At 42.1% G+C, this 22,671-nt stretch overlaps 2 protein-coding genes across 3 annotated transcripts in view; one reads left to right on the forward strand and one right to left on the reverse strand.

The window, feature by feature from the left end:
* The window catches only part of LOC128693142 (uncharacterized), a 34,345-nt gene extending 32,742 nt beyond the window's left edge, over window positions 1-1,603 (forward strand). Inside the window, exon 9 of the mRNA XM_070089559.1 lies at window positions 778-1,603. Coding sequence (XP_069945660.1) covers window positions 778-896 — 119 coding nt within the window. The 3' untranslated portion in view covers window positions 897-1,603. The remainder of the gene's footprint in view (window positions 1-777) is intronic.
* A 34-nt stretch (window positions 1,604-1,637) lies between these two features.
* Window positions 1,638-21,906, reverse strand: LOC128693211 (facilitated trehalose transporter Tret1). 2 transcript variants are annotated; one of them, XM_053782711.2, is made up of 6 exons: window positions 20,613-21,906; window positions 18,297-18,385; window positions 9,885-10,020; window positions 6,521-6,915; window positions 5,819-5,971; window positions 1,638-5,197 (listed from the first exon to the last, which is right to left on the reverse strand). In XM_053782711.2, exons 2-6 carry the CDS (start codon window positions 18,348-18,350, stop codon window positions 4,472-4,474), a joined length of 1,464 nt encoding a protein of 487 aa, XP_053638686.2. In that variant the 5' UTR covers window positions 18,351-18,385; window positions 20,613-21,906; the 3' UTR covers window positions 1,638-4,471. The 2 variants fall into 2 exon arrangements, with proteins under 2 accessions (XP_053638686.2, XP_053638687.2); XM_053782712.2 differs by lacking the exon at window positions 20,613-21,906 and adding an exon at window positions 20,417-20,606.
* Window positions 21,907-22,671: the final 765 nt, after the last annotated feature.

Consider the following 22,671-nt stretch of genomic DNA (forward strand, 5'->3'; position numbering starts at 1 on the left):
ACTCTGCTTCTAACTTTCACAGTCGCCGTCTTGTTAAATCATCCCTTATAAACAACTTTCCTTGTATAAATCTTAGTCCTGGCTTTGTCTCTGTAGATGCCTTCCTTTCCCATTACATTGTCAAATGCTCCAAACTCAGAACATGCGTGATTTAACCTGATTCTTTTTCCTCCTCCTCTCTCTACCTCTTTTTTTTCCATATTTTCTTTTTCTCGTTTTGGGTTTCCTTTTTTCTGCCTTGGGTGTCCTGTTCTTCACTTCCTCCTTTCTTGTGTTTTTGGACTTAGCCCTTCTTGTGGGCCCTTAGTTCTGCAGTGTTCCTCTTTCTTGACCTTTGACTGACCCCACTACTAATTTCTTTGTCCCCTACCTTCGCTTTAGACTCCCTTCACCATTCACTTCCCCTATCTATTCTTGTCCCACCAGCCACTCTGCCTACTTTACACTACCACTACTACTTCTACTACTAATTCCACTACCAGTCTTTCCCTTACCACCACTACTACTACTGTTTCCATCACCTGCCTTACCACTACCACTACTCCCACCTCTCTTGTCCCGTCCCCGCCAGCTGTCCTATATATACTGGCTACATGCCTCTTTTCTGTTAGTGTGACCTAGTAAATGGTCCAACTTGGACCGAAACGTCGTCGTAAGCTTCTCTCTCCTATGTCCGGGTTATTTGTGTATTGTTCCAGTCCTTATGGCGTCCTTTTCTCTGAGGTCGCTTCATCTGTTTTGCAAATTATGTGACTGTAGCCTGTTCCTCTCCTGTAGGTTATGTGAAGCCGTTCTTCCTGGTGTATCATACTGATGCCACTGAGGGAAGCGCCAGTCCTCCAGAACTTAACAATCGTGGCTTCTGTCTTAACTATGTCCAGCAACCTTGCGTCTAGGGTCGTCACACCAGAGCAACACGAGGTAGGCGTCTAGCTCCTGGTGTATTCTGAGTGTCATACCGTCCCTCATCTCCCGCTGTGACGATATATAATCATGTATACCTTTCATTTTATTTGAAAAAGCTCATTCTATGTTCAAAATTATTTAAGCTCTGCAACTCTGTGTACGTCCTTTAAATTTTCGTTTTATTGCTTTCACATTTACTAAATATATACTACTAGTTATCCCTTGTAGATCTTCGTTATTTACTATGAAGGAATTTTTAAATCGGTTAACTTTATTCAGGTTCCTTACACAAGTTTCCATTTTTATAATTATCTCGTATAGTAACGAGTATATAACCTAGGATAATTATTATTGTAATCAAAAAGAAGCGCTAAACCTACAAGTCATACAGTGCTACCTAGGATAAGAATACAATATCTATTTCTTTTATTTATTCGTGAGCTTCATAAACAAGTATTTATAAATGTGTAGGTAAATTCGTATCTAATTACCTTTTGCATATATTCAGAATACATATGTAGGTGAACAGACGTTGTCGTGTACACTGAGTTATTATTCATTGGGAAGCAATTAATTTTTTTATCTACATTTGGGGTTAAAACAAAATTTACAATGACTTTCTATGAGGGTACACATATGTAATGAGTACATTATGTAAATTTAATCCAGGATAACCCAATAAAGTAAAACAATCTGACTTTTTCTATTGGGATCCCTGACATGACGTGTAAAGGTCATACAAGATAAATCTCGTTGATATCTATTATTTCCACCTGCCTGTTTTGTCTTCCATCCTTACTGCTCCCACCACACTTCTGATGCTCGGCTTTAATACACCACATTTATATTTTTTCCCTTCGTGAGGACGCTCGCTGCTGTTCGTCATAACACAATCATACAATAAGGTTCCTGTGCGACCTCAGTGACATAAAGGAAGACCTATATTATTATTATAATCATAACTAAGCGCTAAACCCATAAGGGTCATACAGCGTTGCAGGAAGACCTATAAAAAAGTTTTTTTTTCTTCTGTGGGAGGGTACAACTTGTTGCAGCAGGGATTTTAAAAAAAATCCTCCTGTGAAAATCCCTCTCCTCAAGATGAACCCAGACAGTTTTTCTCTTAGAGGGAATTTGTCTTTTCTTTCATACCCAGGTCATGTGACAACACCACAAGTCATCCGACAGTATCTCAAACTATATTACAGTGCCTCTGATTATTGTCACAGGAAGTTCAGATTATCTTAAAGTAACACCAGCCATATTACAGTATATCAGATTATATTACATTAGCTCAGATCATTTTCCAATAGCCCCAATAATGTCATATTAATCTTGTAGGCCAAATTTATTACCACAATCAAAACTAAGCGCTAAACCCACAATGGTCATACAGCGCTGAATGAATCTTAAAATTTAGACATAAATACAATTTTGTCAAAGAAAACATGGTGCCAAAAAAAAAAATCACAACTTCACACGTTTATCAGGTTGTATGACTCGCGAAGTACATTACACAAAAACAAAGACAAAAACAGAACTTTATTTGCAAAGCTACAAGTGCTGTTTGTAAGGAAGGAAAATTATGTTGGAAATTAAAAGTAAAAATAAGTAGTTTTTGTTAGAGACAGTAAAGACGTGACAAGCTTGAGTTTACTTTCATTAGCTTTATTTCCAGAGGATATCAGGGCTGCATCTCGGGAATAACTGACTTAAAAGGTAACTTTAGTAATAAATAGTTATAATTATAACTATAATTTGTGAAAGGGTGGGCCGATAAGCCAGCTGAAGCTCTCTGTCAAATGACCAACAGCTCCAGCTGCGGGTTATCATATATGACTAAGACCCGCGTCAGGAAACACTTGTTCTGTTTTCTGATAAACCTAACCTAACTTTAGTGGCACAAGGATAGATACAGACAATCACCTCTCGTTCTATATAGCCCTATGCCACTGAAATCATTTCAGGCTTAATCCCTATTTTAGGGAGTAAAGTATTCTTGACCTGTGGTGAACAGATTATATGACCCTCAGGTAGTCGATAGACTTTAAACCCTATTAACTTGGTGGAGCATGAGCCTTTTATCGGTGTCAGGGCACTTTCCCTTGAGAAATTTACTGCCGTCAACACCATCTTGGGCGATCCTTCTTGTTTGAAATGGGGAGGGGAGGGGGGAGGTCGGGTGTTGCGGAAGCCTAGCTAGGGTAGCCAGCAGCCAGCGAGTGCTTCACCATCGAAAGGTTCATAGTCTGAAAAAAAGACGCCCGTCAGCAGATACTTGTACTATTTCACAAGTGTCTTCTGACCAGGAGGGTGGGGGAAGGGGTTGTTAGATTTTATTTTGTTTTTACCACCGAAGTGGCTAGTTTACTGTGCACTCCATATCAATCCTGTGGACGGTAGCACAAGAGCATATGGATACACAAAAGGCCTAGGAACTAGGTCCCATGAGGGTTAACAGGAGCACATCTGGATTTATATCTAGTGTTGACTTATTTGTTGCAAGCAAATTTGGGAAATTTGCATAATATATCTGGTATCTTATTTTCAACAATATCTTGACATATCACAGATTATACTATATTCCTTAATAAATGATTAATAAAGCAAATAGAGTTAAAGGTAGTGACCAAAAGGCTGGCCGCATACGTTACATACGTCTGCCAAACTGCCAGAACCTTAAGCCAAGACTAGCATCAATCTCTTCACATTGCAAGTTGCTCCATAAACATACTGATCTACGTTCATGTTACCATAATGGACGATAGATCTGCTCAGGCTTCTAACTACATTCTTATAAAATTGTTTCATTATTTACTTGCCTGTTAATATTATTCCTAATGCTAGACAGACACCAAAGTTATATTCTACATTTGTCTTCAGGGTACTCTTTTTGGTTTAACTTATCAACTTTATCGTGAAGGAGCAATCTAATGTGTTGGAATCCATAACAGTTATACATTAATTCCTTTTTTCCTGGATTTTTGAGTATCTATATCTGGCTTCTCCAATGAGCATGTCAAACGATGACCCAATAAATGGTGAAGCATCGGCTGGTTTACCCCAGCTAGATTTTCTCCTAAAATACAAATGGTTTGGTGTTTACAACAATAAACTTTCTCTAAGGAGGTGCCTTAACACAGGCTCTTGGTTCACTAGGTTAATAGGGTTTAAAGCCTATAAAATATTTGAGGGTTAAGGCTGCATATAAACTCTTCACCACCAGCGAAGAATACTAACAAAATTTAACCAACTTTATAAGGACGAGTTACTTTACAGGAAAGTCCCACTACATAGATCGTTCACAAATAGACGAAGGATTACACCTAAAATTCGTCTCATTTTCCTTCTATCTCAGATAAAATAGTTAAATTATTGGTGTGCAGATTTTTATACCCAATATTTAGCATCACATTTACTACATGACAGCTAAAATTTACGAAAAATATCCCATAGTTTACCTAAGAATTTGTATAGGTATATTTAACTGTTTTACCTAGAGTTAGAAGGGAAGGGGATCTTCAGGTGACCAGAGATACGTAAACACGTTAGAAAAAACGCTGTATTATGCAGACGGGCTGCAAGGAGAAGATTGGTCAAGTGAATCTTCCTGCGAGTCTGTGTTGGCAGCCACATCAAGCAGAGGGCGAGCAACTGGCCTAGTGGTAAACACCTCTTGCAGCTGGTGCAGGGTTCGACCCCCCGTCTCTGGCAGGAATGCCCATACCACTGCCGCCAGGACCACGTTGAAGAAGGCGAAAATTAGGAGGCTTCCTCCTGTGCCAATCACCCTCATCAGCTCTGGGAAGACGAAGCCAACTACAAATAAAGTTAAGGCAAAGAAGGAAGTGGTGATAGAAGCTCCAATGGACCTAACTGGCGTAGGAAGAAATTCTCCCAGTAGGACCCACGGTATGGGACCCACACCCAGTCCGTAAGCAAGAACAAACACCAGAACAGCAGCTAGCGGCACCCAAGAAGAGCCTGGGATATCTACCAGGAGAAAGAAACCACCGAAAGCCACTGCGACAGCGCTCACGATGGAGGTACTTAAGAGCAGCGGTCGTCGCCCGACTCTATCTAACAGTACAGAAGACACGAACGTAGCAATGAGACGAGCGACTCCCACTAGGATGGTGCAGGTAAAGGCATTAAGGTAGAGTCCGGCGTGGTGGAAGAGGTAAACCGTGTAGGAGAAGACGGCGTACTGTCCTCCCAGCTCCCGCAGCACAAACACAGCCACTAGTACTGCTACTGGCTGCAGGTACTGCACCATACGAAGCTGTTTCATCTGAAAAATACAATACTGATTAACACTTTTCTGTAGCTTGCTTACTTTGTAAAGTTTAAAACTTATGAACTGCACATCATTAAGGCTCCAATTCACTTTTAAAAAATTACAAATATTCTGACCAAAGAAACTGGACATTCCCCAGGCGCTCTATGACTCCTGCCGGTTTAGCGCTTCCCATAAATGTAATAATTCCGTTTAACAATGTTATTCTGTACATTTGACTACACACAGAAGTAACTGCATCTTCAGCAGTTCTGTGATGACAATCCTCGTACTTTTTCCTCCGAGAACTTATTACTTTCTTAGTGTAAATTTTACACTTTTTTGTATGTGTTTTGGGCTCTCTCATATCTAAAAGCAGCTGAGGTGTGTCAGCGTCAAATGTCAGGGATATTTAGGGGTCAGTGTCAGACAATGGATGTTCATCACCTTTACAAAATTATACACCATTTTAAGCTAAATTATTAATTTATTATGGCCAGAACAATAAATGTGATAGAGGTACGGGTGCGGTCCTTAACAATATCTTATTGATGGTTGTCTGAGGTATTTGACTCTCCCTCCTTGTGATAGTGATCTGGGAAAACAACACTGTTGTTGGGAGTTCCTCGACATTACCTGATCTTTGACTGTGGACTGGGGATGCTCCTCGATGCTTCTGCGAATGTGCGGGAGCTCATCTTTCTGGCTGTGTCTCTCGGGTCCTCTAAGCATTAGCAGGGACATGTCAGCCTCCTGAAGACGGCCTCGGCGCACCAGCCAGAACGGAGACTGTGAACACAACATCAGTTTTCTGATCACTCCAGCAGGGTCTCTCTCATGTGCACACCTTCCTGTCCACACGCAGGAATATACCTATTTCAACACCTGTCCTATTACATACGAGATATTTTACACAAACCAGCTTTTATTTTTACGGTAAAGAGATAAGAGGGGATTAATACAACTCTGTCCTCTGTCATCTTAGGTTAAGATGTATCAGTTAAACAAATGCAGGGGCATTTGGGATGGCACACCATCAAATTAGCTTGAGTAATACTCAAACGGGTACATGTATATACCCATAGGTTCATGAACATTCACAATTAACCTCCGCCATGCTGAAATGTATTTATATATGCATTTATCCACTGTTATACTCTTAAGTCAAAATACCGTAGTTGTGGTAATCCACAAATCAGAAATGTAATCAGACGTTACAAGCCCTCATATTTTCAAGTCACTAGCAACGGAACAATAGCTCGTTTGGTTTAGTCCCTAGTTTGTAGGTAACTAGTGAATACGCAGCTGTTAACATCTTCAGCATCCCTATACACTCACCTCTGGAACTGCCAGCGTAAATAAGCAGAGAGGCAAAATAGGTACAGCACAGACAGCAGTCGCTAGTTGCCAGGAGAGGCGATGAGCCTGTACGTAGGCCACAAGCAGGCCTATGGACACCATCAGTTCCGGCAGGCAGCAGAACAGGCCGCGATAGTCCGGCTCGAGTAACTCTGCTAGAAGGGGACAGGTGATAGTTGTGATGACGTTAGCGAGTAGTGCCCCGCCTAGGCGACTCATGTATACCACGGGAAGGAGGGGTGTGAAGGCCTGCACCAACCAGAACAGTGAAGCAGGTACCAGTAGTAGTGTCAACAGTCGTCTGGGACCCACAACCTCCATCAGCGATCCAGCAGATAGGTTTCCAAGCATCCCCGCCAGGCCGATGCTAGATACTGGAAGGAATAGAGAAGTTGTGAGTTAGTTGTATGTAGTTCTATGAGTGTGAGAGGGTTTTATGTGAGAGGAAATTGCAGGTGTGTGGAAATACGTTGTCGGGATAAGAGTTGAGGTAAGAATATGGGCCTTGAACATAATTGCGGAATAGATGTGCACAACTGAGATTCATAAGGACCAAGATGAAAATAAATTACAGTTTTTTCTTTATCTCTGATTTAAATATGCATTTCTTGTTCCCATTGTATATAAAAATACTACTTAATGGACCCATTGTTGAAAGTTAATACATTTATAAATTTTAATCTGAATAAAACAGTCAATGCCAGACACTACAGTTAAAGAAATTTTTTTTGTTAATGTTTCTTTATCTTTGCTTTCTTAAATGTGCTGTATAACCCCTACGGGTTTAGCACACTATAAATATAATTCCAAAATGTTTTGGAAAAAACTAATTTTTCTGGATAAACTTGCTTTTCTAATTCCAAATATTCCACAAAACTGAAACTTATTTGGAGCATTTTTTTCCTTTGACCCAAAATATATTACAAACAGTCGAAATGGGTTTATTTAGGAACATTTTAATACTTTTTTATGAAAACTGAAACAAAGCTTTCAAAATAATAGTTGTCTTTCGTTACTACTTCTAAAAAATAACAGATAAACTTTATCTTTTATGTGAAAAGCAAAATCCTAGTGTACTAGGCGCAGCAAAATGTCAGAAGTTCCAGCCTCAGTTGACTAGTATCTCTCGACCACAATAAACAAATCCACCGCTTCTTAGTCTCTTAAGATTTGTTACTGAGATACGAGGTTCGTTGCCCTCTCTTGTTTATCTTTGTTATTAAATCTGTATAGTCCTTGTGGCTTAGCGCTTCTTTTTGATTATAATAATAATTTGTTATTAAATATCTGTAATCTTGGGAAAAAATAGACCAATGTAATAAAAAGCGAAGACTTTCAAGTGTTTCATGTTGTTCATGTTAGTTGCTATTCTAAATATACAGCTATGAAGCCTAGAAATGTGTTAGTTCACACACCCACCCACACACAAAGTCATGAAGATTGGGGAAGGGCAAAGAAGACCGCAGACAGAGTATAGACTAGGTGGACAAAGGCTGCAAACCTCACTCAAGGAGAAAGATCTTGGGGTGACCATAACACCGAGCATGTCTCCGGAGGCACACATCAACCAGATAGCTGCTGCAGCATATGGACGCCTGGCAAACCTGAGAATAGCGTTCCGGTACCTTAATGAGGAATCATTCAAGACACTGTACACTGTGTACGTCAGGTCCATGCTGGAGTATGCAGCACCTGTCTGGAACCCACACCTGGTCAAGCACGTCAAGAAGTTAGAGAAAGTACAAAGGTTTGCAACAAGGCTAGTTCCAGATCTCAGGGGAATGTCCTACGATGAAAGGTTGAGGGAAATCAGACTGACGACACTGGAAGACAGAAGGGTCAGGGGAGACATGATAACGACATACAAGATACTGTGTGGAATAGATAAGGTGGACAGATACAGGATGTTCCAGAGAGAGGACACAGAAACAAGGGGTCACAATTGAAAGCTGAAGACTCAGACGAGTCACAGGGATGTTAGGAAGTATTTCTTCAGTCATAGAATTGTCAGGAAATGGAATAGCCTAGCAAGTGACGTAGTGGAGGTAGGAACCATACGTAGCTTTAAGACGAGGTATGACAAAGCTCAGGAAGCAGAGAGAGAGAGAGAGGACCTAGTAGCGATCAGTGAAGAGGCGGGGCCAGGAGCAGAGCTCGACCCCTGCAACCACAATTAGGTGAGTACACAAACACCCGCCCACACCCACCCACCCACACACAAACACACACCCACCCACACACACACACACAAACACCCACCCACCCCCATTATACGTGACCAAGCAAATCTTGTGTGTTCTTACAATCCCTTCACACACACACACACACACAACACACACACACACACACACACACACACACACACACACACACACACACACACACACACAAAAGAATAATTATAGGAATGACAAGGTGAATTATACAACCCACTGGTAGTTCCTATGTGTGATACTAATGCAGTTAGACAAGGCTACATCACAGCCTCCCTCTGAAGGATGAGAGAGGATGTAACAGTAGGGGGTAATTTGAATTGTGCTGTCAGCCCCTTGTATGGTGATAATTGTGTTTTCTTTGGGGTCACCCTGTATGGGTGAGAAACTAACGTCAAGTTTTATAGTCAGAGTATAAAATTTAATTTATATTTTATTTTTTTCAAAAATTTCATTTAATTTTTATATTTCATTTGATTTGATTTATTCATTTAATTTATTTATTTAAATTTATTAATTTATTTCAATTTATTAAAATTATTTAATTTATTTAAATTTAATTTAATTTGAATTTGTTTAAATTTATTTAAATATATTTAAATTTATTAATTTATTTTAACATTTAAAATTGGGACCCTTATAAGTAATGTATCCAAGTCTCAAACCCACACTCCTCACCTCACAGCCAGGCCATTATTAGAATTACGGTGGGTCGAGCCACCTCACCATCTATTCCCTATAATGAGGGAGCAATGGATACATCACATGTTAAGGCAATGGCCTGTGGCCAGGTAGGCAGCGCTCTCGTTTCACACGCTGTGTCCGAGGTTCGATCACCGACACGGGCGGAAAAATTGGGCGTGTTTCCTTACACCTGCTGTCCCGTTCATCTAGCAAGCAAGTAGGTACCTGGGTGTTAGTCGACTGGTATGGGTTGCATCCTGGGGGACAAGATTGAGGACCCCACTAGAAATAAGATAGTCCTTCGGTGCCTCTCTTGAATTACCTCGAGTGATAACCCTGCAGGGATAAAAATCCGAACAGAATATTACCTCTTATCTGGCCCCAGGAATGCTCTTGCAGTGTAGCGCGTGAGAGTAACTTCGTCTGCTATACCTTCGATTACTTACCCAGCCACTTGATGTCGTTGTCGGTGAGATTGAAAGAGGTAGAGTTGTCTGCTTGCAGGTCAGGAAGAACTGCTGGCCAGCCCAGCACCAGCCCCACTTGTAGCATTGTTGCTGATACCACCACTGCTACCAGTACCTGTAACACACAACCCCTTTGTTAGCAAGGCTGTTACGGAGGTTGTATAACACAACCCCTAATGTTAGCAAAGCTGTTAGGGAAGTTGCATAACAAAACCCCTCTGTTAACAAGGCTGCTGCAGGAGTTACATAACACATCAACCCTCCTGTTAAAACTGTTGCAGACACGTTTCACTACTGGTAATTTTAAAATCCATCGGTGGTGAAACGTGCTCAATGAGTTAACTTCTGTTATGCTGCATTTGGCAGTAGTGTCGCGATATCAAAAATTAAACCACATTTTCGTAATTACAATATAAGTTTTGTGTACACTCACTTAGTCTTAATTTGTTTATCTTGTTCCTAGAGCTACAACTAGTAGTGAAGTAGATTTAAAAAATGCATCTTCCTTCGTTTGTTATCATTTTAATCATATGGAAGCGCGAAACCCGCAAGGGGGTTATGCAGCCTCTGGGAGGCTTTCGGGTTCCACCCGAAGAACGGGAGGCTAAGTCTAGTTCCTTGGATCAAGAGCTCTTCACTTCTTGAGGAGTTACCTCTTCATCTTTGCTTTCTTTTTGCTTTTTCCTCTTATTTATTTTACCCACCTTGCAACTTTCTTTGCTGCAATATAAGTTTCTTTTTTTCTCTTGTTGTCTCTGCCACAGCTCCTCTCCTCTTCCATCCACACCCGTCTTCATCAATACCAATTTCTGTTTTGTGCGCTATTACGCCATGGTCACACTTGTTGAAGGCTTTTGCAAAGTCTGTATATATTACATCTGCAGTCTTTTTGTCTTCTAGTGCATTTAGGACCTTGTCGTAGTGATACAATAGTTTAGACAGACAGGAGCGACCTGTTCTAAACCCATGTTGCCCTGGGTTGTGTAACTGATGGGTTTCTAGATGGGTGGTGATCTTGCTTCTTAGGACTCTTTCAAAGATTTTTATGATATGGGATGTTAGTGCTATCGGTCTGTAGTTCTTTGCTGTTGCTTTACTGCCCCCTTTGTGGAGTGGGGCTATGTCTGTTGTTTTTAGTAACTGTGGGACGACCCCCGTGTCCATGCTCCCTCTCCATAGGATGAAAAAGGCTCGTGATAGGGGCTTCTTGCAGTTCTTGATGAACACGGAGTTCTATGAGTCTGGCCCTGGGGCAGAGTGCATGGGCATGTCATTTATCGCCACAAATTTATGAGAGAGCCACAAATTTTGTGGCTCTCTCATAAAAAATTAATTTTGATCTTCGACTCTCAGTCTGGTTAGCGGCTTGCTAAAAACTGAGTCATATTGGGACTTGAGTAGCTCACTCATTTCCTTGCTGTCATCTGTGTAGGACCCATCTTGTTTAAGTAGGGGCCCAATACTGGACGTTGTTCTCGACTTTGATTTGGCATAGGAGAAGAAATACTTTGGGTTTCTTTTGATTTCATTTATGGCTTTTAGTTCTTCCCGCGATTCCTGACTCCTATAAGATTCCTTTAGCTTAAGTTCGATGCTTGCTATTTTTCTGACCAGTGTCTCCCTACGCATTTCAGATATATTGACCTCTTTTAGCCGCTCTGTTATTCTTTTCCGTCGCCTGTAAAGGGAGCGCCTGTCTCTTTCTATTTTACATCTACTCCTCCTTTTTCTTAGAGGAATAAGCCTTGTGCATACATCGAGTGCCACCAAGTTAATCTGTTCTAGGCATAAGTTGGGGTCTGTGTTGCTTAATATATCTTCCCAGCTTATATCGGTTAGGACTTGGTTTACTTGGTCCCACTTTATGTTTTCGTTATTGAAGTTGAATTTGGTGAATGCTCCATCGTGACTAGTCTCATTATGTCGGTCTGGGGCTTCACGCATACATGTCTGAACCTCAATTATGTTGTGATCTGAGTATATTGTTTTTGATATGGTGACATTTCTTATCAGATCATCATTGTTAGTGAAGATGAGGTCTAGTGTATTCTCCAGTCTAGTAGGCTCTATTATTTGCTGGTTTAAATTGAATTTTGTGCAGAGATTTAAAAGCTCGTGTGAGTGTGAGTTTTCATCAGAGCTGCCTCCTGGTGTTATTACTGCAACAATATTATTTGCTATATTCCTCCATTTTAGGTGCCTTAAGTTGAAATCCCCCAGGAGCAAGATGTTGGGTGCAGGAGCTGGAAGATTTTCCAGACAGTGGTCAATTTTTAACAGCTGTTCCTGGAATTGCTGGGATGTTGCATCCGGAGGCTTGTAGACTATCACAATGACTAGGTTTTGGTCCTCGACCTTTACTGCTAAAACTTCCACTACATCATTTGAGGCATTAAGCAGTTCTGTGCAAACAAGTGACTCTGCAATGTACAAGCCAACCCCCCCCCCCCCTTTTGCCTGTTCACTCTGTCACATCTGTATAGGTTGTAACCTGGGATCCATATTTCGTTGTCCAAGTGATCCTTTATGTGGGTCTCAGTGAAAGCCACGAACATTGCCTTTGCCTCTGCAAGCAGTCCACGGATGAAAGGTATTTTGTTGTTTGTTGCTGGCTTTAGACCCTGTATATTTGCAAAGAAGAATGTCATCGGACTGGTGGTATTGTTGGTACTGGGGGGATTTTTTTTCCGGCATTAGTATCTGTATCTGTTGGTTTGGAGTGGAGGCCATCGAATGTGGTTCCACTCCAGGAATGATTGGATTTGGTGTACGATTTCTGCCATTTCCTGCCAGTTTTTTTCCTTCCTGGCACTAAAAAACCTCTCCCTCTTGAGTGGCTGTGGCTACCCAGGTTTTCCCATGGCCTGGATGTTTTGTATCTTTTTGTCCCCTTTAGATGGTGTGCCTGGCAATTTAAGTTATAGCACAGTCTTTCCTGTACTGAAGAGGTACACATTTCAGGGTGAAAAAGCTTACAGGAAGGGAGTTTGCATTTTCCTGTTGTCATATGGGCACGGCATTTTCTAGGGTGGTCATAGTTGCACGTCCCGTCTGTTTTTCCAGATTTCCCATGTCTGCAGATACCAAGTGCATAGTATGTGCACAGGCTTGGTTTCCGTTTGCCTTGGGTTTCTGTGACTGTATTCTCTGTTGGTGCATGTTTCCCTGTCTTATTCCTATCCTCCCTAGCACCAACAATGGAGCTCCCACCAGTTGTTTTTGGTAATATATCCTAACTATTGTTAGTGGAGTCCTCTTGTTTGCTATTTCCTGTGGTATTTCTAGTTTGCAATATTGGTTTTATCTTATCTTTGACTACACTTGTTTCCCCACTATGGCTCCTGTCCCCTATGAGGTCATTTATATGTATTCCTTCCTGCGTATAATTCCCGACTACCTGGACAAAATCTCCAGCTTCACCATTACTGTCTCCCAGGACAGCACCTCCAGTTTCACCATTACTGTCTCCCAGGACAGCACCTCCAGCTTCACCATTACTGTCTCCCAGGACAGCACCTCCAGCTTCGAACATTAAAATGGTATAAAATACCGACAGGTTGTTAGGTAAGACACATATGCAACAGTTAGGTATCTTTATTTCGAAACGTTTCGCCTACACAGTAGGCTTCTTCAGTCGAGTACAGAAAAGTTGATAGAAGCAGAAGATACTTGAAGACGATGTAATCAGTCCATCACCCTTAAACGAACGGTCGAGCCTCAACCCTTGTTTATCAATCGCTGTATCTAGCTTTTCTAGTTTTTTTCTTCGTCTCCACCACAATAAATGCTATATTATCACTATAGTTGACTGGTGGAAATTTTGGAGGAAGGACGCTTTTTCTGTAGTAATAATTGCTTCTCGCTGTGTATATTGCGACCGCTGGTAACTACAGGTTATATGAGATTCATAGTATACGTCTGGTATTTCAAGAAAAAAGAAACTAATGAAAGTCACTCCACTCCACAAAGTACCATTATAATACTGGTTAGTTGCTACTACAACACTGTATTCTGCTATTCACTGGTATCACTAGATTATATGCGAGAACACTAGCAGGCCAGGAAGATTATCAGAACAGCTGACCTGTGGTAAGATTCTGGCGACTTCTGGCACCTGCCTCTATAGGCTTATCACTTCATTTACAAATTCACCTGTTTTCAAATGACACTTTAGCCTTTATCATCTATATACTAGGGAGCCACTGTAGTATACACTATACACTATGTATACACAATGTTATCAGGGAGACTTTCTTTCCTCTGACAAAGAAAAGTTCTATTATTATTATTTTGCACACGGTATATGTGCAGTGTCCGTAGAATATAAGCACCGTACGTAATATAAGCACCGTACGTAATATAAGCAGCGTACGTAATATAAGCACCGTACGTAATATAAGCACCGTACGTAATATAAGCACCGTACGTAATATAAGCAGCGTACATTGCATACAAGTCGCGTAAGTGGTGTATGTCACGTTTGTGGTGTATACGTCATGTACGTAGTTTATATGTCATGTACGTAGTTTATGTCATGTATACCTGGAGAGGGTTTCGGGGGTCAACGCCCCCGCGGCCCTGTCTGTGACCAGGCCTCGTGGTGAATCAGAGCCTGATCAACCAGGCTGTTACTGTTTGCCGTATGTAAGACAAGATTTGTTTGAATTTTTTACCCAGGAAAGTGTTAGCCACCCAGGACAACCCAAGAAAGTCAGCGCGTCATCGAGGGACTGTGCTGTATTTCCATTGTGGTCCTTCATTCTTGTCTCCCCAGGATGCCACCCACACCAATCTACTAACACCCAGATACCTACTTACTACATGAGCAGGAACAGCAGGTGTAAGGAAACATGTCCAACGTTTCTACCCATGTCGGAGATTAAACCCCCCATGAGAGCGTTGCCAACCGCGCCACGGGACGTGGCATGTATGTCCCGTGGTTCAATCCGCGTCATGGGTGGAAACGCTGAGCATGTTTCCTTACACGTGCTGTAAGGAAGTTGGTACCTTGGTACGTAGTAGTAAGTTGGTACCTGGGTGTTAGTTGACTGGTGTGGGTGGCATCCTGGGGGACAAGATTGAAAGATCACAGTCCTCGATGACGCACTGACTTTCTTGGGTTATCCTGGGTGGCTAACCCCCTCCGGGTTAAAAATCCGAGAAATTTTTAATCTTTACGTGTATACGTAATGCATGTGCATACAGGTACGTGGTATACCTGGAGTTTACCTGGAGAGAGTTCCGGGGGTCAACGCCCCCGCGGCCCGGTCTGTGACCAGGCCTCATGGTGGAACAGGGCCTGATCAACTAGGCTGTTACTGCTGGCTGCACGCAATCCAACGCACGAGCCACAGCCCGGCTGGTCAGGTACCGACTTTAGGTGCCTGTCCAGTGCTTGCTTAAAGACAGCCAGGGGTCTATTGGTAATCCCCATTACGGTTATGATATATACATGTGTATACACCACGTGCGTGCTGTTTACATGGCATGCGTGGTGTATGAGCCGCGTTCGTAATGCATAATAGGCTGGGCGTACATGGTGGTACAACATGAGCAGAAACGGTAGTGGTGATGGTGGTGGTGTCGGGTAACGCGTCGGTGGCTGTGTGACCTGTTCTTATCCTCACCGCTACTGCTGGTGTACCCCATCCACACACACACACACACACACACACACACACACACACACACACACACACACACACACACACACACACACACACACACCTGCAACCACAAATAGGTGAGTACACCTGAGTAAGGAGTCATTCAAGACACTGCACACCGTGTACGTCAGGCCCATATTGGAGTATGCAGCACCAGTATGGAACCCACGCCTGGCCAAACACGTTGAAAAATTAGAGAAAGTGGAAAGGTTTGCAATAAGACTAGTCCCGGCGCTAAGGGGTATATCCTACGAGGAGAGGTTAGGAAAATCAACCTGACTACACTAGAGAACAAGAGGGATGGGGAGGGGGGAGGGCATGAAAACGACATATAAAATACTGAGAGGAATTGACAAGATAGATAGGGACAATGTTTCAGAGATGGAACACAGCAACAAGGGGTCACAACTAGAAGTTGAAAACGCAGATGAGTCACATAGATGTTAGGAATTATTTAGACAGAATCCATACATAAAGTTACGAAAAAGTACCATAAAGCTCATGGAGCAGGGAATGTGTGGACCTAGCAGCAACCAGCATGGAGACGAGGCCAGGAGCTATGAATCGACCCCTGCAACCACAAATAAGTGAGTACACACAGACACACACACACTAGAGGGGTAATTAGTGGATGAGATGGAGTGGATGGTTGGAAAGTGCCGGGAGGCACAGGAAAACTTCATACTTAGAAAAGACAAAGAGAGACCGTAGTTCAACCAAAGATGCAATAGCAAACAAAAAAGTGTACGAACATGGAAAAACTGAAGGAAGCCAAAGACAAATGAGAAGAGAAAAGTGAGCAGCTTAATCAGAAATGAATATGTAAGGTTGAGGAGAAAGACTGTGAACAATAATTTGAGAATGACAGCAACCAAGGCTCAGTCTGAACCAAAACTGCTTGTCACGTCAGAAGAAAAACAACTGTGAAAGACCAGGTAAGTCAACTAGAGGAGGAGAAACCACGGAAGATAACGAGGAAGTCTGCAAATTATTTTATCATAATCCCCCCCCCTACAGACGCTGTATAATCCCGCAGGGATTATACAGCGCCTGTGGGGGATGGGAGATGGAAAGTATTCAGGCTCCATTCAGGGAACTGGAGCACAGATCCAGTTCTCTAGATCAAGAGCCCCTCACTAGCGTCAAGGAACCTCCCTTGACTGGTGGAAGTCTGCAAAAATGCTGAACAAACTATGAGTTCTAAAGTACTCCATCAGATTAATTAGGGACGTATCAGTCGAGTAAGATTTCCTGAAACCTGGCTGGTAACGATGGAGTATAATTTTGTCAATAAAGCTACCTAACTATGTACCTGACAATACACCGCTTTCACTAGAATCTTGGACATGCTGAATATCCAACAAGCCTATAATTGCTGACCTCACACCTGCTGATAGCAGGTGTGAGGCTTCTGGCCTCCTTTAACTCTTCCGGTACTCTACTGGTGATATTGGATAAATGTATTATGATATGTGGACTGACAATTCGGAGGCACCAACTTTTAGGAATCTGGCTGGTCCGATGTTTAGTTTAACTTCTCTACCTGGAGTTCATTACCTTTGTAACTTGCTCAGCTATCAAAACTTTGGGGTCCAGTCCCTGGACCCATTATGTACCTCTGTAATCTTTTGACTACCGCCCACAGGATGGGTATCGGGTGCATAATAAACATATTAAACTAAACTAACTTCTTTCCGTAAGAAGTCATAAGATATACCTAATAATTGGAAACTGTTTTTGAGGGTCACGGTTTTATTACTGTAGTAAGGTTTAAAATTATTGGAGTCTGTACTGAAGGTACTTGATGTAGCAGTTTACTGACTGATGATGCAGTAACTGTGTACAATGAACTGACACAACTTGCCACATTAGTTGTTTCGTGGCATACTTCGCTATCAGTATTTAGCACCTTGTACAATTGAAATACAGGTTGAGAGTTATTCCCCAATGCTTTTAGTTGTTGTCATAGCTTTCTATGATTTTTCTTGTATTCTTCTATTTTTGAGCAATAATGCTATGTCTTTGCCCCTATTATAAGCTTCCGCGTTCTGTTCCTTACCCCCTGTGAAATTCATTAAGCACTGCAACATCCTGTTTGTTTGCCCTAAATCTTTTCCAATATCTCCAGTTATCCTAACCTCTAACTGGTGCAATATCATCAAGGATGGTGATGAATATTGTTCAAATTTTTGTCCCCAGGCATCATTTACCTCTACGCAACTGTTTCCACAGTGATAGAACAATGAAATGGGAGACAGGAGAAAGTAGCAAGCGCATATATCAGTGAAAACTTTGATTATTTAATAGATTAAACGATGAATGCAGGACACAACGAGCATAAGTCTGTTCGCTAGTTACATATATGTAACCATATATTGGTGATGAAACACCTGCACGCAAGGCAGCATACATCAAATACACAGGATCATTTACTACCCGTGTCAAAGAAATAATATTGTATTACAGCTACTGGGGTAGTGATCACTGCGTACTGACTGTCAACTACCTAACAAAAACTTGAACAGTGTAAATAAAAGGCGACATTAAAGGAGCGAAATTTCCTGAGACGTGAGGGGAAGAAAAGTTCGCCTAAGAAAATGGTGTGCCTCATCAGGTGCTGGAAAGTGGGAGATGCATCACCACCACCACACCTTCATCACTCTTCATCGCGGTAGACACCTCAGAGGTCAGCTGATGACCAGTGTGTTAACGGACCTTGACTCACCTGCCTGATGAGAGCGTCCCAGCAGTAAGCTTCACGTGGGGGTGAGTCACTCATCCTGACTGACTCTTAAGGGGTACGCAGTCTGCTACCTGAGGAAGAAGGGTGAGAGTGAGACCGACAAACACACACATTTAACAGACCAAGTCTCTAACAAAGGCCTTTGACAATAACTAATACTGTACACACACAAAAAAAAAAAAAAATCTAGTAGTGTGAACCAGTGATCCTGACATCCTAAATTTTGAATACTTAAATGAAAACGGAGCTGGAAAGAATTGTTTATAGAGAAGCGCTGTACCTGGAGGGCGCCATACAACACTTGGCGAATTGGAGGCAATCGAGTTCGATCCGAAAAGACAGATCCAATTTCTTAGATCAAAAGCTCTTCACCAGAATCATCTCCCTTAAGGGAGATGGAGATGGAAATAAGCAGCAGCATATCAGAACACAGAGAAGGGAACTATTAACAGATATAAACTGCCAAGGAAAAAATGAGCACGTGACAAGGAGAAGTACAAAGTTATGGGGAAATACAAGAGGACTTGCAAGAAATACAAAGCACAAGAAAAATACAAAAAAAAAATGGGAAATAAGCAGAAGAGCTAGGATCGAATGCAGGAAAACAGGAATGAAAGAAGACCTTGAAAATATTATCGTTTCAGAGGTAAGATAACCAAAGTTAATCCAATCCAGTAAAAATGAAAACTGCAGTAAAGTACTGGGTTAAAGGCTGAATAATATGGGAAGGGAAGTAACGGTGGCGGACTGACTGACAAAGACCTCTGCAAAATATTCGAGGTCTTCACAGGAGAGGGAAGCTATTCTGCCTAAAACCAGGGAAGCCAGTACAAACAGAACCTGGACACCATCAACACAAGAAAAAAAAATTAAAACTACAAAATGATCTTGACGTAAAAGTAGCGAGGAAAAAAAAAGTATTGAAGGAAGCAGCAGACCCAGTGTTTTTGTCAGTATCAAAAATTATCAGTCTCCAAATGAAACACGTACGTACGTACGCACGCGTGCTGTGTGTGTGTGTGTGTGTGTGTGTACTCACCTAATTGTGGTTGCAGGGGTGTGTGTAGTACTCGCCTAATTGTGGTTGCAGGGGTGTACTCACCTAATTGTGGTTGCAGGGGTCGATACTCAGCTCCTGACCCCGCCTCTTCACTGATCGCTACTAGGTCCTCTCCCTCTTTGCTTCCTGAGCTTTGCCATACCTCTTCTTAAAACTATGTATGGTTCCTGCCTCCACTACTTCACTTGCTAGGCTATTCCACTTCCTGACGACTCTATGACTTCCTAACGTCCCTGTGACTCGTCCGAGTCTTCAGCTTCCAATTGTGACCCCTTGTTTCTGTGTCCCCTCTCTGGAACATCCTGTCTCTGTCCACCTTGTCTATTCCCCGCAGTATCTTGTATGTCGTTATCATGTCTCCCCTGACCCTTCTGTCCTCCAGTGTCGTCAGTCCGATTTCCCTCAACCTTTCATCGTAGGACATTCCCTTGAGCTCTGGGACTAGCCTTGTTGCAGACCTTTGTACTTTCCCTAACTTCTTGACGTGCTTGACCAGGTGTGGGTTCCAGACTGGTGCTGCATACTCCAGTATGGGCCTAACATACACAGTGTACAGTGTCTTGTACGATTCCTTATTAAGGTGTCGAAACGCTATTCTCAGGTTTGCCAGGCGCCCATATGCTGCAGCAGTTATTTGGTTGATGTGTGCCTCCGGTGACGTGCTCGGTGTTATGGTCACCCCAAGATCTTTCTCCCTGAGTGAGGTCTGTAGTCTTTGTCCACCTAGCCTATACTGTCTGCGGTCTTCTTTGCCCCTCCCCTCGCCTAATTGTCGTTGCAGGAGTCAATTCATAGCTCTTGGCCCGTGTTTGTTTGTTTTTGTGTCTTCATCAAACAACAGCGAGGACCCCTCTATTTTGAAATGCCATATTTCCAAACAACAGTACCGTAATTCAAGTTCAGATTCTTCACGCAATTTTGCACACAAGGAAATTCCTATCGCTTTCGTGTTAAGTCAGATACAGTATCATAAACGCACAGTCTCTCTCAGCATAACTAATACGCTTGACATGATGACAAGAAAAACAAGATTCATACTTACCTTTAAGAATAATGTTACCAGGAGCACCAAGTTGTAGAAGCTAGGTGACAGACGTGTTGAGGCGGAGAACACGAAGTTATGTAATGTGTAGAGGCTGAGCAGAAGACCTACACTCACTGTGTAGAGTATACAAAGCTACACTGCTAGAGGCAGTGCAATACACAGCTACATCTACAAGACACGGTGTAATACAAACCTACTCGTATGATGTCACCTCTCACACTACATCACATCACGCGCTCAACACAAGATGGCTTATTAAGGTACGATAATTATAACTTAAGTGTATTTTTTACCATCTGTGATTTCTACATTCGCTGATAAAGTATATCCTATACTCCATTTATCTTTATTGTACTGAGGGGGCCTCTGAGGCGTGGGATTTTTTCTTTTTTTTTTTGTGGCTTTACCCGTGACATTAAAAACAGGCAGACATTCCTGTTATATTCATGAGACTGCTAAACTTATAGGGAACGTAGTGCCTTGAAAATGGCAAATAAATAAGGGAGGCTCGATATAAGGAGAGGATAGCCACGTTTCCCTTGGATCAAGAGCCCTTCACTGCCATCAAGGATCCCCCTCCCCTTTAAAGGGACGCTATTAATATGAAAAATTAGAACAAATGAGTACTCCAGTATGTTCACACACTTCAAAATTGAATTATGAAAACAGAAAAGGTAATTATACTTCATATTCCATTATTATATTATAATCATAACCAAGCGCTAAATTCACAAGGGTCATAGAGCGCTCATTTCAACATACCACTGATCAAGGCCCCCTATAGAAGAACAGGTGTACAATAGCTGTTGTTAAAATGCAAGTCACCGGATTTACGTCACATCACAGATTTAGCTCACTGGTCAACATTCATTTTCTGGCCAATGATATTACACAAATTTGAGGGTAAGTTTGTGATGCTGACTGAACTTAGACTGGAGACTGAGGGAGATTAACACCCAGTCAATCCACTTACCATGTCTATGGTGCATCCAACAAAATAAGCCGACCCTGATATCACTACCGCTCGGCTTGGCTGGGTTACAAATATAATATATGGGAAGTTGCGTCACATCACCAGCATGAAAACCAAATTTAAATTTTGCCAGAGGGACTATTTTCACATTGTATCATTATGTGCATTAGTGTGATAAAATTGTCGACTACATAGAACCTGCTCACGAATGTTGAAGAAATGTCAAAGTATTTTATCCACATTGGTATATCAACCATTTTGAAAAAATACCCTGGCAGCCTCTTGCAAAAATGCAAATTATAATCAAAACCACTAGGGTCATACAGTGCTGCAGGGCAGGGGAGAAGGGGTGTTGCTGAACAGAGTAGCCGGGGGTGAAGAGGATAACAGGGTAGAGTTAGAAAGGACTGTGAGGAGAGCTAAATTATGATCAAAGTTTGTGTAATAAATCTGTTGCTGTCAAAAAGTCAAAGAGGGAGTCTGTGTCAAAGGTGGGGCCATCAGGAAGGGGGGAAGATAAATACACAAATAACCCGCACATAGAAGAGAGGGGCTTACGACGACGTTTCAGTCCGACTTGGACCATTTACAAAGTCACACTAACGAAAAGGCGAGCAGGATGGGTATATATAGGCAGGAGGTGGTAGTAATAGTGGAGATGGAAGGAAGTAGTAGTAGAGGTGGAAGGTAGTAGTGGGGAGATGGTAAGAGAAGGAGGGGCCAGTCAAATACTAAGAAGGAGAAGCACTGCAAGGGAGCTAGGTGCCCACAGAGGGTATGAGCAAGAACACCGAGGGGGGGGGGAAACAAATAAATAAGCTCCTCTCTTCTATGTGCGGGTTATTTGTGTATTGTTCCAGTCACGGTATTGTGCCTTTTTGTTATTTAGGGAAGATAAAGTAAGGGTGCTAGAGGGGTGATGACATGAGGTAAATTCTGTGTGCTCGTTGAAAGACAGGACAATCAAACAGAATAGGGGAAACTGAAATTGGAACCTGACAGTTCTCAGAGTGGGACTCTGCCTCTCCACAAATTACCCATGAGTAAGACTGGTGTGCCCGATGCTAAGACAGAGCGCAGTCTCCCATTCTCAGCATTGATAAGGTCAGAAACAAACTTGGCTTGATGGAATATAATTTCTTTCGAGTCATATCAGACCAACGGTGTTGCCAACAGTTGCAAAGGCAGAGATTACAGCTAAATAATCTGAGAATGGAATACCTCTGAGACTGAAAGGTCATATACTGCTGACCGTGCAGAAGTCCACCTGCTCATTGCC

The sequence above is a fragment of the Cherax quadricarinatus genome, chromosome 28, assembly GCF_038502225.1.
Source record: "Cherax quadricarinatus isolate ZL_2023a chromosome 28, ASM3850222v1, whole genome shotgun sequence".
NCBI classification, from domain to species: domain Eukaryota; kingdom Metazoa; phylum Arthropoda; class Malacostraca; order Decapoda; family Parastacidae; genus Cherax; species Cherax quadricarinatus.